The 15,813-nt window shown below is 43.0% G+C and overlaps 1 protein-coding gene across 1 annotated transcript; it reads right to left on the bottom strand.

Moving 5' to 3' along the window:
• Positions 1–410: 410 nt before the first annotated feature.
• Positions 411–14,368, bottom strand: grm1b (glutamate receptor, metabotropic 1b). The gene is made up of 10 exons (XM_061696908.1): positions 13,741–14,368; positions 12,127–12,376; positions 7,775–8,010; positions 6,808–7,054; positions 5,772–5,940; positions 5,461–5,587; positions 3,901–4,384; positions 2,458–2,895; positions 840–942; positions 411–806 (listed from the first exon to the last, which is right to left on the bottom strand). Exons 1-10 carry the CDS (start codon positions 14,192–14,194, stop codon positions 411–413), a joined length of 2,904 nt encoding a protein of 967 aa, XP_061552892.1. The 5' UTR covers positions 14,195–14,368.
• Between the last annotated feature and the right edge of the window lie 1,445 nt (positions 14,369–15,813).

The following is a 15,813-nucleotide window of genomic DNA, read 5'->3' as shown; positions in this document are numbered from 1 at the left end:
AGCCAAGTCTCGCATGACATCACGAATGCTGATCAACTTCCTGTTCTGCGGCTATCGACACACTGGTGGAGCTAATCCTTCAAAGCAGTGATTCGCAAAGTGTGGTCCTAGTGCCACTAGTGGTACGCAAAAGAATCACTGCCTAATTACAGTTCAGTTGAATTTAACATTTGAGTAGAATACATTTATAATGATATAACGGGGTGAGGGCCCACTGTAATACCAACTTGAACGACGCTGTCTTTGCTACCCCAAGCAAAATGGTACCTGGTGTAAAAAAAAAAAAAAATTATGAAAAATTGGCTGAAATCATAGATGATGACATTTTGGTCCACTCTTATCACCCAAAATGTTCAAGTTATGTTGTGAAAAATGACCTTATCATGTCTGTATCTGTAAAGATTCTCCCATCACAGAGTGGACGAGCTCTGCTTGAAGTCTTTGAGGATGAGCGGCGTGGACAAAATGGACTCAGAGATAGGCGAATTGGGGAAAGGGGCTGAGAAATCCCGAAAAGGCGAGGGCGGCATGAGCGCCAGGCAATCCCCCGCCGCCACTTTGACTTCTTCCTCCTCTTCTTCATCTGGCAGGAGGCCATTGTTGTACAGGTAACCCTGAAGGATTCCGGCTTCCTCCTCAACAATCATGTCAGTCAAGTCATTGGCGAATTTAGCCAGCCCTTCCTGCTCTGCAACGACGCCGCCGAGCTCGTCGGCCTCGTCCTCCTCGGCCACGTTGTACAGCGGCGAACTGCGGTACCTACTAGCTAGCGGCTTGATGACGGCCGTCTGATTGGACGGCGCCGTCTGATTGGACGGCGCCGTCTGATTGGACTGCACCTCCTGCGTCCTGACGTGCACCGACAGGCGGTGCCAAATGTGCTCGCCTTTGGGAGGTTGCCGCGCTCCTGGCGCAGACCAGGGCACACACTTGCTGTTAGAACTAGGACAGAAAAGAAACAGCGGGTTAATGCCAGGGTTGCAGTTCTACACACAACACCCCAAAAGGACCAAATGAAAAAAGTTTTAGGGGACATTTTCGGCAAATTACCAATTTAAAAAAACTGAATATGGAAAAAAAAGTGTAGTGCTACGAATACTTTGAAGATGCACTGTATTAGGTTACATCCCTTTTCCAAAATGGAATCATTATTTTTTTTTTTTAGGTACCGGTAGATAAATGTCAGATCTTTCACAGCAATTTTGCAATCTCTGTATGAAAGAGGCTGCTAGTTTTGTAAACCCTAATTCGCACCGCCCGTCAAAGCCGACTTTTTCGCATTTTTTTTTCAGATTGCGGTCCTGTGTGAACGGTACCTTAGACGGCCCAATGTTGCGTCTTCTGTTACGGCTCTGATTTTGTTATATCATTGTGTAAAAGAGGCTCCGGTAGTCAAGTGAGGTCGGCCCTCTGACGCTGTCTGCAAAAGACATCGTATTGAAGGTGTGACGTTTAACAACCGGCTCGACTGTTGAGCCAATTTTCAGGACAGGTAGCAGCATGTAAGGGTGCCTCTGATTCCTGTTCCCTCAGCACACTCGTGTTAATTGAGCGTGGAGGTCAGAGGTAGGCGACTGTAAGTGTGACTACAGTCTGTCAGATGTCATCTCGAGAGACACAATTTAGACACCCATCCTGCAATGTAAGTGTCTGGGCTTGAGCTGTGGCTGACAGTAGCTCCTGCATGAGAGTGCTCTGGGTGTTCATGTGTTTTCTTGTTCCCACGGCGTTTCATAAGAAGCTAAAAAGTGCGAGCGCATCAACGTACCTGAATTGCTACATTTATTTTGAACTTCACTCATCATTCCCATTCCAAATTCCCCCCCCCCCCCCAAAAAAATTCTACATAAAAGCCCCCGATAGACCGATTCAAACCATTCCAACTTGAAACTGTTCAGCCCATATCATTCCACGTCATTCCATATCATTTAATATCCAATATTCAGCATATCTCAAGCTCGCTAGTAACTCAAATTTTGGCCGTCGATACAAAGCGAAAGAAATCGATCAAGTGACGGCTCGTAACTTGGAAAAACTTCCAAAGTCAAGGTACCACTGTATGTCACAACAGACGCTGGTGCTGAGGTGATCTGACTATGGGAAGCAACATCAATCAATCAGTCAAACTTCATTTATATAGCGCTTCTCATAAATACAATGCAACCCACTGTGCGTTACATGAATTAAAAATCAAGCCCAAGCCAACCACTTGTCGACAAGGACACAGACGCGCACACACAAACAGGTAAAAACAACTTGTAATGACCTGAAACATATGCACTCACACACATACTAGTAAAAAAAAAAGAAAAAAAAACAATACTTAAATGACCTAAGAAACCTGAGGCTGGGCATGAAGCATGCAGGTGAGGAAACACCATCTCACACAGCTAGACATGGTTACAGTGAAACCAGCTCGTCTTGGCAGCGCTCAGGAGACCCAATAAAGGCACTCACCTGCCACTCTTCTTCCGCTTGAACACGTCTACCAGGCTTCCGCCGGCACGGCACGCCGCCTTGCCGTCGCCAACGTGCATGCGGACGGTGTCCGAGGTGGTGAAGGCGCTGCGCACGTTGCGCTCAGGCTTGGCGATGATGACGTACATCTTGGGCACGAACATGCAGCCCAGCGCCACGGTGACGCTCAGGCTGACGGAGAAGGACGTGGTGATGGTCTTGTAGTCGGAGCCGAAGTAGATGGGCACGAAGGCCAGCCAGATAATGCAAGTGGTGTACATGGTGAAGGCCACGTACTTGGCCTCGTTGAAGTTGGCGGGCACGTTGCGTGTCTTGAAGGCGTAGTAGGTGCAGCTGAGGATGAGCAGGCTGTTGTAGCCCAGCGGCGCCACCACGCCGAGGTTACTGGTGTTGCAGATCAGGAAGACCACACGGGAGCTGGGGTGGGACAAAAAAACATTTTCGTTAACAGAAATACAAATAAAAAAAACAGGCTTTGTTCGGAATCTTTCACTCATTTTTTACTTCCTAATCATTATATCTGGATATTTATGTAATGGACTATATTGCTGACTAAGAAGTCCACTAAAAATGAGTGTGTTGAGATAGACATTGAAATCATTCCTCATTTTGTTTGTGTTTCATCCACTGCTTAAAGGACCTATGGCGTCCACATGGAATCTAAAAGTTCCCTTCATATATTTTTTGATCAAGAAAATAAAACTGGCAGTCATTTCCAATAATATCAATCTGTTTTGGAGCAATCTGTAAATAACTATTTATTTCAAATGTACGGTTCATATATGCAATTCATTAGCAATAGCCCTATTAAAGCTTGCTTTAGCTTTGCTTGAAAGACGTGCACAACAGTCCATGCGGACAAGGTGTGAACAGGCATTTTCCGGCCTTAAGCGTTGGCACCGTTCCTCACGCTGATGATCAGGGTAAAGTAGTCAGCCAAAAGCATTATGGGAACCCAGTATTTATTGTGGTGATGTTTTTAAGTACAGTATGGTAAGTCCTAGAAAATCAAGCTAAACGTTCCTCTTTACTTGCATTTGTTGCTGTCGATATAGTTATGAGTGTGTGCATTTGCTATTCGTCGGGGTAATGTCAGCTGACATCAGCAGGCTCTGCGTGAGCCTCATGGACCTAATGGTGGGAAGGACAAGATTGGACTTGAAATCAAAAATGTCATCGGAAAACAAGTCCAAAATTACTAGTGAGTCTATTTTGGCGGGACATTTTTTTCTGCAGGCATAATTTTAAGTCCACAACTATGGAATAAGTGCCAATGTTCACATTACAGAAATATATACGCTTTTTAACTTATGCATTAAGCTAGTGGACTGAAAGGCTAAGCAACTCGTAAGTTGCAATCGCTTGTATCTCAAGGCACCAATGGAGAATTGTTTGGTGTAGAAAATCCCAAACTATTCCAACCTTGGATAGGACCGTATGGGTTCGGGCGGCTCTGCTACCACCAGCGCCACCTCCACACCCAGCTGCACCCCGACCAGTGCCGAGGCAATGGCTACTTGGGCCCACGCGCCCATGAAGCGTGGCTTCCGGGTGCAGATCTTCTTCTTGCTGCCTGCCAGGATACGGGCGATACGGTTGGTCTTTGTGACCAGCGCAGAGTAGCATATGGCAGGGGAGAGGCCAACCAGGAGCCTCTGCAGGTAGCAGGAGACCACGGTGGGCCGGGCCATGACCGTGAAGGGGCACAGGTAGCCCAGGAAGATGCCCGCCAGGATGATGTAGCACAGCTCCCGGCTGGAAGACTTGACCACGGGCGTGTCACGGTACAGCACAAAGGTGAAGGCCACGAATGACGTCGCCAGGATGCCCAAGCAAGAGAAGACCACCTGGATGATGGATTCAGGACTGCTCCACTCCAGGTAACGCAGGGGGATGGCCTTGCAGGCTGGAGGAAGAAAGGTGGTTATTCAGTGGTGCCTTGTGATACGAGTTTAATTCATTCCGTGACCATGGTTGTAACACAAAACACATCATTTTTCCCCCATTGAAGAGAATGGAAATGCCATCAATCCGTTAAGTTTCGTTTGTGTTTTTTTAATAAGGAAAAATAGCACTCTATAGTATTGTACTTTATGAAAGGATAGAGTAATAAGATAATTCAAAAGAATGGAATGAATTAAACAGTTTGTGCATCATTGATTTAATGCTGCAATCCAATTCATTGTGCTGCTCCTGGTGTGACCACCTTGGCTACCGCGAGGCAGTATAATACAGTCATGCACACACAAACCAAGAAGAATAGTACTTCTTCTTCTTGTACTACTACTACTGTAAATAATTAAGTAAGACGCTGTAATATTAGTAATTTGTCATCGAGGGTAAAGATATAAGATATATATGCCAGTGAGTATTGTTAAATTATTTGTCTGAATGTGTTGCGCCACCTTTTGTGTCCAAACGTCTGTTGTGTTGAGTTGGATAATGGATGGACAAACGCGTACACTTGGCATTTTCCAACAACGGAACAAACAATGGCGTAGAGGTCGGTCGCGACTTGGCACGATCCATATGGAGAAGAAGTGTGTTGTCTTTCAAGTGCACATAGAGGAGCCTTGAAAGTGGGCCAGAGGATCAGGGAGAGTAAGTGTGTAAGTAGGGCTCAACATGATGAATGGCCCCTCTGGCATCATGGGAAAGCATTGGAAATAGCATGCATGAGGAGGACATTTTTAAAAAGAAGAAGCAGAACTGGAAGCTGTGAGAGGACACGTTTTGGTTACCCGCCAGACAAATTGCCCCGTGTCCCAAAAAAAGAGCTTATCGCGATAACAGTGACCATGGGAAAGGCTCAGCTCGTCATGACAGCATAGCATGGCCACGTACAGCGCGTAGAAGTAAGAGACTTTAAATGGAAGGCAATGTTGTTCGGTTGCTTTAAACACAAAATGTGTTCACGCGACTAGATCGTAGCAGCACCGCAACATAGATGCCATTTGTAAAATGTTGCCCTTTTAAACCAACCTTCCAGTTCTTGGTCTGGCCACCATCCCAGCTCGCAAGCCTTGCAGGTGAACTCATCCTGGACGTACTCGTTGTCTTTGCAGGCTGTGCAGATCCAGCAGCAGCTCACCTCGCCCTTCCTGATCACCTGCTCCACAAAAACAACAATAAAAGTTGTTCTGAAATTTTCCTGTTCTATCGGCAGATCATTTTGAATAAATTAAGCACGTATTCCTCATTTCATTACCTTTTTTTAAATATTTTTACCTTTTTTTTTTTTTTTTTTTTGCAGTGTTGATGATCCTGAATAAGATGGTGAAAGTGAGCCTCACCTTGATCTCACCCTTGGAGCAGGGCTCGCTGCAGACCGAGCGCACCCCGCCACTGCGGTTGGTCGTCACGGCGTCGTCGTCGATGCTGAGCACGCCCTCGTGCCACAAGCCGACGTTGATGTAGTCGTACACGCCGGGACGTACGCTCTGGAAGTTCATGATCTCGTACCTGGACGGTAGACAGCAAGAAAAGACACGGAAGCCATCAGGGTTGTCTCGCCCTTTCTTGATTCTAGGTTTTCGCGTAAAGTAATAAAAAACTAGAATAATGTTCCTTTTTTTTTTTTTTAAAGCATCAGAGAGGGGGGGTAGGTCACCACGCTCACGCCTTCAGAAATCAAATCTGTCTGCTGCGAGACAAAAAAATGCATGTTGTATTTTTGTTTAATACAGTGGTGAAGTAGTCTTCAGTCCTGTACTTTATAAAAACAGCTGTTGCTGCACCATTTGTGTTCAAATCGATGGTAGTTTCGTTAGCTCATCTGTGGCGTTTTGCATTGTGGATTCGCAAAATAAACTAGCGGAGTTTCATTAGTTATGCGGTTTAGTTAAAAATACAACCTGTAATCCTGTTTGCTTTACGTTTCGTTTTGCAGTGAACCTCAACTGAGAGTGGCAATAAACAGCTTGAAGCAAGCACAACAAAATTAAAAATAAATGTCGAATGTCAGTATTTGTTATACTACCCCCTGGTGGCCAAGGCACGCACACCAGACACACAATGACCATTGGAATAATGTATGAAATCATGACGCACAAAGTGTTTAATTCTTTAAATTCGAATTATGTTGCTACTATATGTCTTCATAAAGTAAAATACTGTAGAGCGCTGTTTTTCTCCCAAAATAAAAATGAATGGCATTTCAATTCATTTCAGTAGGGTAAGATGACTTGAAATATGAGTGTGAGCACGGAACGAGCTGAACTCATAAATCAAGGCACTACTGTATAGTGGAGGATTATGATTATGGAAATTCTAGCATGCGTAACTGTCACACAAGTGTAACAAGAAGTCAGCCACTTCTGCGCGCCTTACCTGCCGGGCGAGTCCCCGTTCTGGTCGAAGCGGACGTCCTCGCCCGAGATGCCTGCGAAGGAGGTCCTGAGCAGAAAGTCCAGCAGGCGGCTTCCGTCCACGGGCCTCATGGCGTCACACAGGCCCGCGACTCCGGGGCACAAGCTAGCGTGCATGTCATGCAGGCCGTGCGCCATGGCGTAGATGGCGTTCACCACGAAGCCCATCTTGCTGTCCTGCACGTAGTTGTCCTCCAGGCGTTCGGAGCCTGTTTAGATATACGGGATGACAAAACTAATATTTTTTCATTGTATTTTTGTCTAATTTGTTTATATTTTTCATCTGAATTCTTTTTTGGGTTTAATATTTTTGTATTTTCCCCCTATATTTGCCTATTTCGAATCTAATACTAGTTCTATCAAGTACTTTTTATTTACTCCTTTTTGCATTTTTTAAATTTCACCTACTAATTTCAATTTTTCATGTGGGTAATTTGTTATTGTTTTTTACAAATCTATATATTTATTTCATTCTCAGCAGTATGTTTGCATGTTCCACCTACTATTTGTGTATTTTTCATAGATTTTGTTGAATATATTTTTTATTCTTTCGTGTAATTAGTTTTTAATATGAGTTTAACTTTTTGAACTACATAACTAGTAAGGTTAGCTTTTGACACTATTCCAAAATATTGAGATGTAGAGGTATTTGTGTGTTTTTCATGTAATATTTTTAATGAATGTAATATTTACGTTTTTTTTTTTACATTTTTGTCATATATATATGTATAGGAGCATTTTTTTCTTTGACTCCGGTTAGACTTCACAAGTGTGCCTAATGTTTTGTCCAGTGCCTTCCGTTAGCAAATTCTTGACGTGCGAATATCATGAACCGCTGTCAAGTCAAGAGTCGCAAACTTTTGTCAAATGTACTCTGTGGCAGTTTTAATATTTACAGGATAATGAACACACAATAACCGTGTGGTTACCTGAGCAGTTCCTGACATAGTTCCCGTTCTCGTGCGGGTGCCCGGGCAGGCGGCACTGGAAGCGGTGCTGCCAAAACTCCGGGAACCAGGGGTTGCGCACGTTGGTGTCCAACTTGAGCCTCAGGAAGTAGTCATCGAAGGAGGCCACCTCCTCCGACTGCAGCTTGACCGTGATGCCGCCCAGCGCCTCCTCCTCGTAGCCCTCGACCACCTCCATGCGGTCCGCCCAGCCGTCGCTGTTGACGACATCCCGTGTAGTAATACTGCTACGCTTCTGATCATGTGGCAGGAAATGTGTTGCAAATGCTCAATATGGATGAGTCAAAGAAAAAGAAAGATAACTTAAAATGGATTCAATTATTCAATGACGGTCCAATACGTGCGTAGCCAAGATATCATGATACCATGATGAATGATAATACGTGACAATACCATGTCGTTACCTATCTGTGACTGAATGCGTGTGGCTTTAAATCGCAGGCCTGGGCTGTTGAGTAACGTGGGACTCAGTGAATCAATTTGACCTTTGTTCAATAAAGCAACTGAAAGCGCACAGGTGGCTGAGTCTCTCCTATGTGTGGATGGGTGACAATTTGTTCTAGCTAGCAGTGCTAGGCTATAATAATGCAGCTAACGATGATTACTGTAGACGTGCGGCAAGAGGGACAACTGTGCCACGATGCCATGAAGCTATCATACCAGGATTTCATAATACCATTAAGCCAGTTCGACCACAATACAATGATATCATGATGCCATTATACCATGACACCATGATAACGTGATACCAAAATAAAATGTCATAACATGATATCGTGATTAAAAAAAAAAAAAAAAAAAAAAAAGGACCATTGAATGTATTTAACTATTTTGCTCTTTGAAGTAACCGTTGTGATGCAAATGCGTCATTATTTCACAGAGGGGATTTTAAATAGTGGGATAGAAAAAGTTCTATTCTGCCCAAAACTGCACAGTTCATTCACAGGACAACACAAATAAATAATAATTTAAAAAAAGGATAAATGAGCGCCTTTTACTGGCTTGAAATAAAAGCAAACAGTGTTTGCTTTTGTTGTGTTGGCTGGGCAAAGCTACAAAGCGACAGGCTCTAGTGCAGCTGACCATCTGCTTCTCACGCTCTCAGCGCCAAAAAGCTGCAAGCCAGCACCCTGCTATAATAAACCACTTCGATTACTTCGCTCGCTTTGCTGGGACCTGCGCGAAATGCACAGGAGGATAAATGCCGATATCCGATGCGCCAATTTTGCCGCATCTCTGTGAATGTCAAATACCGCGCATTGTTGCAATACTGAAACCATTTACTTTCATTTTTTCGTGTTACCCACGGTGGTGCCTCGACATACGAGTGACTCAACTTATGGGTTTTTCAAGATACTAGCAGTCATCCGGCTGATTTTTTTTTTGCTTTGACTCGCGAGCACAGACCTGACATACGAGCGCTGTATGGTGGCAGCGAACTCGACTCACTTCACAATGAGCAGCACTTTGGCAAATAGTGAAAAATTCTTCAAAAAACAGGTTTCAAGCTGTTTATTGACACGCCCAGTTTATGGTCAAAATAAACAAAAAGGCAATTACACCGTGTGTGTTTAAAACAACCACATTGATTAGCCTTTCAGTCCACTAGCTTAATGCTAATGCTAAATAGCCGCTACTGTATGTTGCGGCTTGAACACAAACGGTTTATTATTAATTCATTGACCAAATATTTAATAAAATCTTATTTTAAAGTTAAAATGCATATATGACGTTGTTATTTTAATCATACAAAATAATGCACTCATGTTTCAATTAAATTATTTTATAGTTATATTATCATATTATTTTTTGAATGAGTTCAAATGTATATGTAAATTACATTATCAAATTACATTATCAAATTAAATTTTAAAAAATCGTTTTTAATTTTATATATTATTATTACTTTATTTGTAATTTATAATGATTTAATTGTCATTTTAATTCAATTACAACGAATTACCAATAATTTTAATAAAATACAATTTAAAAGTGAAGAGTTTATGTAAAATATGGTAAAATCTTTTAATTTTAACAATAACATGGTGATTCATTCTCATGTTTTAATTGTCTTATTTATGATGAATTTAACCCTAACGAGGATAAGCAGTACAGAAAATGGATGACTGGATGGATGATTAATTTAATTGTAATTAATGAAACAATTATTTTATAAATATTTAAATATACACTATATCGAAATTTATTTTACTCGTATGTTTGCTTTTTTTAATTTACGATAAATAAAGCAATTATTTAATGATAAATGGATAACTGCATTTTAATTAATCAATTCAAAAAGAAAATAATTAATGCAACAAATATTACAGTACTCTTGACGTAATGTATTGCCATTAGCCTCTTTCACACTGCTTGGTAAAGCTATAAATCTTGGACCATTTAGTTTTTTGGTGGGTTCTGCGTAAAACAAATCCCTGGCGACGAAAGGCCAGGTCTCCTGCTGCGGACGTTTTGGCGTCTTGCTGTGTGAAAGAGAGACTACTAATGAGTTGGCCATGTGCCGTGCGAGAGGTGCGACAATCAGCATCAGCGCACCTCAGGTGTTTTTTTTTTTTTTTTTCTTCTTCTTCTTGGCTTTGTTCACTTGTGTCGCTCCACAAAACATTTTTAGCGCAAGTCACCTTGACCCACAAACACGCGCGCTTCCGAACAAACTCACCTCCGTGGAGACTAGAGAAATGAGTTAAAGAAGAGTAGAGGAAGTAGTGGAGGTGAGTTTGGAGGTGGCTTTTGAGATATACTAATTATATGCAATGGCGACTCGACTTACAAGTTTAATTCATTCCGTGATCACGCTCGTAACGCAAAAACAACTCTTAACAAAAATCTGTTGTATTGTTGTCGAATGAAGAAGAACTAAGAACCACTGTAACAAATGTGCAATTCATCTGGATTGTTCAAAACGGGGCCAATTAAAAGCTGCACAAAGAGGTGTTACTAGTTCATAGATGACGCGTATCAGGCTGTTATCTTGAGTCCTAAGCGTGTCTGATGTTGATTACATTTGTGCACACGCATCCAGCAGCTTGTGCTGTCCTATATCAGGCCGTCATGTCTTGTGATGTACAGAAGTGGAAGGAGGCGAGCGGTGCATTATTAAACAGTGAACCAGACTCAGACATCAAAATCTTATGCAGGAGGGAGGATTTCTGTGTGTGTGTGTGTGTGTGTGTGTGCGTGTGTGTGTGTGCGCGCGTGTGTGTGTGTGTGTGTGTGTGAGAACCATCGCGGTGTACCATTGCGAGAGTATTTGAAGGTGGCCAGAGACATGCGCTCTTATTTTGTTTTATGTAAAATGTTAACTGGTAGGTTTTTTTTGTTTTTCGTTTTTTTACATTTTAGTTTTTTAACTTTTTAAATGTTTGTATTTTATGTATTTATTTTCACATTTAACTTCTACCTAGCAATAGCTACCTATATATATATATATATATATATATATACGTATACATAAACCTACATACATATACACACATATATATATATATATGTTTTTTGTTTTTTTTTTCGAACCAGGAAGGATGAAAATTGTATATATTGCAAATATTTAAATTATAGCTATTTATTTATTTATTTTTTTTTTTTATTTTTTTTTTTACATTTTAATTGACATTTATTCAGTTACTGGTTTGGTCTGTAACATGTCAGATAATATGCAAAAATGTTGATCATTGTTTGCCCAAGTAAAAGCAGATGTTTGCAAATTTCTTATTTTGATTAAACACAAACAATAATCAGTCTGCTTTCAGGAAGGACTACAGGAATCAGAGTATTTACTGTTGAGAGGCTGAACAACAACAACTTGACAATTTTAAGTTAAACAATCGCTCTAAATGATTACTCGATTATGATAATAGTTGTCGATTAATTTTAAAATGATTAGTTGCTGATTAACTGATTGTTGCACCTCTAGCAGTAAGTACAATATATTTTATTAAAATATTACTTTTTTTTTTTTTTTTTACATTTTAGTCCACACTTGACCCAAGGATGGTAAAGATAGCATTAAACGTAATTATTATCTTATTATAATGTTATCTTTTTAAAAATATATTTTAGTTTAAATTCTTAAACCAAGACAAAAAATATAATAATAAATTTTTAAAAAATCATTTTTTTTTGTTTACTTGTGTATTTTATTCATTTATGTTTTCAACGGCTGGAGTAGTCATTCTTGTAATGTAATTTGGAAGTTTCTGCCCAGCAACGAGGACCAGGAAGAAGAATCATTGGATGTAGATTGCTGCCATTTTGAAGCATATCTCCCCTTCCACTTTGAGCAGAGAACTAACCTGCCGATGAGAAGGAACTCTCGGGCAACTCCTTTGCGTCTCATGGCCATGAGCAGGCCTCGCACCGTCATGCCCTCGCAGAAGCAGACCACCACTCGGGCTTTGGGCAGCCGCTGGCGTAGTTTGCGTAGCAGCCTGTCAAAGTGTTTCTCGCCAGCGTTGCTGTAGATTTTGTCCGAAAGCGACAGGCACAGTCCTTCCTGCGAGGCCAGCTCCTTGAATACCTCCATGCCGCTTTCACCGTAATTACCTAAACCGCAACAAAATGTCAACTGTAGACGCAAATGTAGAAGCGGGACACGGAGGATTTTGCCCAACAAATTCTGCCTAGCAGAAGCAACAACCCTGAATCCGACCGTATCTGTGAATGTACTGCGCAACACATCCTAGGTAGCTAAAAATATGAATATTTTTTCTGCACCCAGAAGCAGGAATAAAGATTTGCGCAATTCGGTTAATCTACAATTTGTATATCGTTTGTTCTTTCCATTTTCAATTCGAAAAATGAAAACGTGACTGATTATTTTGTTATTTGTTTCACACACAAACACAACAAAACAACAAAAATGAAAAATGGCCTGAGTCCCACTGAGTTTGATTTTAATATCTAATTAGTTGGGTTTGCATGACCTGGAAGTTTGATATTAACGATTAGTAAATACAGTTACAGTAGCATGTTCGCGGACACAATGAGTCGGGGTAACGACCACGATCCATCAGCCTTATTGTTAGCTTAATAGCGTGGTTGCCTACACTTCCGTGACTCCAACAAGGACCACGAATAAAAATCTGAACAATTTTGTTGATCCAGATCCACATCGCTCCCGAGCTAGAATTTTGTTTCTGCCCAGCAACAAGGAGCAGCAAGGAGATTCCAAGCAACTGTGTTGGTCTACATAGCTAGCCTGCTATCTGACTATAATTATGAAATTTCTGCCAAGCAACAAGGACCATGAAACACAATTTGAGTATTTCTCTTGATCCACATCGTTGCAACTCCTAATTCTTGAAAATTTTAGTTCACTTTTAAAGTTTCTGCCTAGCAACAAAAACCAAGAAACACAATCTATGCGAGTCTCTAGCCTGCTAGCTAGCTAAAAGTTTTATTACACTTTGACATTTCTGCTTAGCAACAAGTACCATCAATAAAAATCCGAGAAATTCTGTAGCTAACAAAAAATTAACTCAATCTTCATCTTTCTGCCGAGCAACAAGAACCAAGAAAAATAATTCAAGCAATTGTTGAGCCATGGTGATGTGCAGTCCAGCTAGCAAACACTTTAATTCACTCAGTTTTCACGTTTCTGCCTCACAACAATAACCAGGAAAGAGAATTAAAACATTTTTTTGAGCGCGCTAAAAATGTCACTCACTCTTCAGGCTTCATTCAGCCTGCCAAGAAGGACCAAGAAACGCATTCTGAGCAGTTCATTTGATCCATGTCGTTAGCCTACTCTCGCTAAAATGCCAATTAAATTCAGAAGTTTCTGTCTAGCAACAAGGCCAGAAATGTACTCCTCGGCGTGTGGCCGTTGGCAGTTTTGTTCAAGAGGAAATGGTTTTGGGGACAACAAGGAGAGTGCGGAGTATAACACGCAGGTAATGGCCCCTTACCCTCAGTGTGGACGGCAGACACGTAGGTCCAATTGTACCGCTTGACAATGTCCAGGAGGGCCCTGGCCTGCAGGGTGTCTGAGGGCACCACCCTGAGGAAGTACTGGAACAAGTTCTTGTCACTCAGGTCGATGCTGGTGGCCGAGTATGCGATCTGAGGGATGTTGAAGAGCTGCAACAGGTTCTGCACTTGGATGGCCACCGAGCTGGAGCCGGGCCCAACCACGCCCGCGATGGGCTTCTTAACCGGCGGTGGCTCAGCTGCGGTCGCCTCCTCCGCGCACCACTGGCCGCCGTCATCCTCCCGGATGGAGATGAGTGAGTCGCGTATGAACTCGATGCTCTGCTCCAGCGCCACCGACGAGTGCCAGCACGAGTCTCGGATTTCGCAGCCCAGCGTGATGTTGGGCAGCAGGTTCGGGTCTGCATTTATCCGGTCCAGCATGTAGAACATAGCCTCCACCCGCTGGACACCGTACTGCTCACGCACCTCGCCGCACTGCCTATCCGCCACCTTGTCGGCCGACGGCTGGTGGTGCACTGAGAAGAGGGCGCCGATGATCACGTCGCCGTCTGTCCGCGCCACCAGGCGGGAGGCCGAGTTCGGCACAGCAGACCTCTCTTGCGTGGACAGGACCAAGGCATCCAAGAGGAAGACGGGCAGGCACAACACACGCACGGATGTCAGAAGAATCATGCTGGATATCGCGGTGTAGAATGCAGAGTCATAGGTGCAGGATGCCGAGTCAAAGGTGAAGAATCACAGCTGCAGGATGCAGAATCAGTGGGGCAGAATCATAGGTGTAGGATGCAGAGTCATAGGTGCAGGATGCAGCGTTATAGGTGAAGAATCCCAGGTGCAGGATGGAGAGCCATAGTTACAGAATCAAGAACCATAGTGGTAGGATGCAGAGTCCGAGGTGCGAGATCAGAGGTGCAGGATGCAGAGTCACGTCCGCCGTGCCCTGGTGGAGGTCCATCAAGCTGGCAGCCAGTGAGCCACATGGTGCTTCAGCAAATGCAGACATCACAAACATACAATTGTCAGAACCTTGGGCTGTGAGCGACATGCAGCTTTAGCAAGTCAAATGATCTGATCAATTTCCATATCGTCTGCAAAACACATTGTACTAGTCACCTTGTGATTGCCTTACTGGACACTTCATTAAGTACACCTGCCTTACACAAACATTGCTTTCAACACCTACCTGCAGCCGAGAACGTACGGCAGCTCAAAATCAGACTGGAAAGTCTAACATGAGACAGCGGAGACTGACTTTCATGCGCTCGCTCTCTCTCTCTCCCGCTCTTCTTCATCTTCTTCTTCTGCTGCTGCTCGTCCCCGCATTTTGAAAGCAGGTCAACATTTCGCTGCGGTGCCTGTTATATGAAGTCACATCCAATAAGTTGAATGGCATATTGGAAGCTGGGAAATGGTATATAAAAAAAAAAAAACCCACACATTTAAATTAATCTTGGGTGAGCTTCTCAGAAGATGAAATGGTCAAACTTGACATCATTTGCATATAAATAGTTACACTAAGGCGGCACGGTGGCCGACTGGTTAGAGCGTCAGCCTCACAGTTCCGAGGACCCGGGTTCGATCCCCGGCCCCGCCTGTGTGGAGTTTGCATGTTCTCCCCGTGCCTGCGTGGGTTTTCTCCGGGCACTCCGGTTTCCTCCCACATCCCAAAAACATGCATTCATTGGAGACTCTAAATTGCCCATAGGTGTGACTGTGAGTGCGAATGGTTGTCTGTTTGTATGTGCCCTGCGATTGCCTGGCAACCAGTTCAGGGTGTACCCCGCCTCCTGCCCGATGACAGCTGAGATAGGCTCCGGCACGCCCGCGACCCTAGTGAGGAAAAGCGGCTCAGAAAATGGATGGATGGATGGATGGATAGTTACACTAAAACAGACATGAGGTATTTCGCTGCCATTGTGTGGCCAGTTTTTGCCACTGCAACTGTACGTTCACAATATGAAAGGGCACACAATTATGAAAAACGGACTTTTTAATGTTTCTATGCAAATAGTTGGGTCTGTGGAGTGTCTGCCCACCCATCAAGTGTG

The sequence above is a fragment of the Phycodurus eques genome, chromosome 14 (genome assembly GCF_024500275.1).
Source record: "Phycodurus eques isolate BA_2022a chromosome 14, UOR_Pequ_1.1, whole genome shotgun sequence".
Taxonomy (NCBI): domain Eukaryota; kingdom Metazoa; phylum Chordata; class Actinopteri; order Syngnathiformes; family Syngnathidae; genus Phycodurus; species Phycodurus eques.
This window is presented reverse-complemented; position numbering and strand designations above follow the sequence as displayed.

Bases quoted from the DNA above. Each gene is read 5' to 3' on its own strand.
- grm1b (XM_061696908.1), bottom strand. From the start codon at position 14,194: ATGTTCTACATGCTGGACCGGATAAATGCAGACCCGAACCTGCTGCCC. The intron at 7,055-7,774 runs GTAACCACACGG...ATATCTAAACAG, and splicing joins CTATGTCAGGAACTGCTCAG to GCTCCGAACGCCTGGAGGAC. The intron at 4,385-5,460 runs GTTGGTTTAAAA...TTCTTCCTCCAG, and splicing joins GCCAGACCAAGAACTGGAAG to CCTGCAAGGCCATCCCCCTG.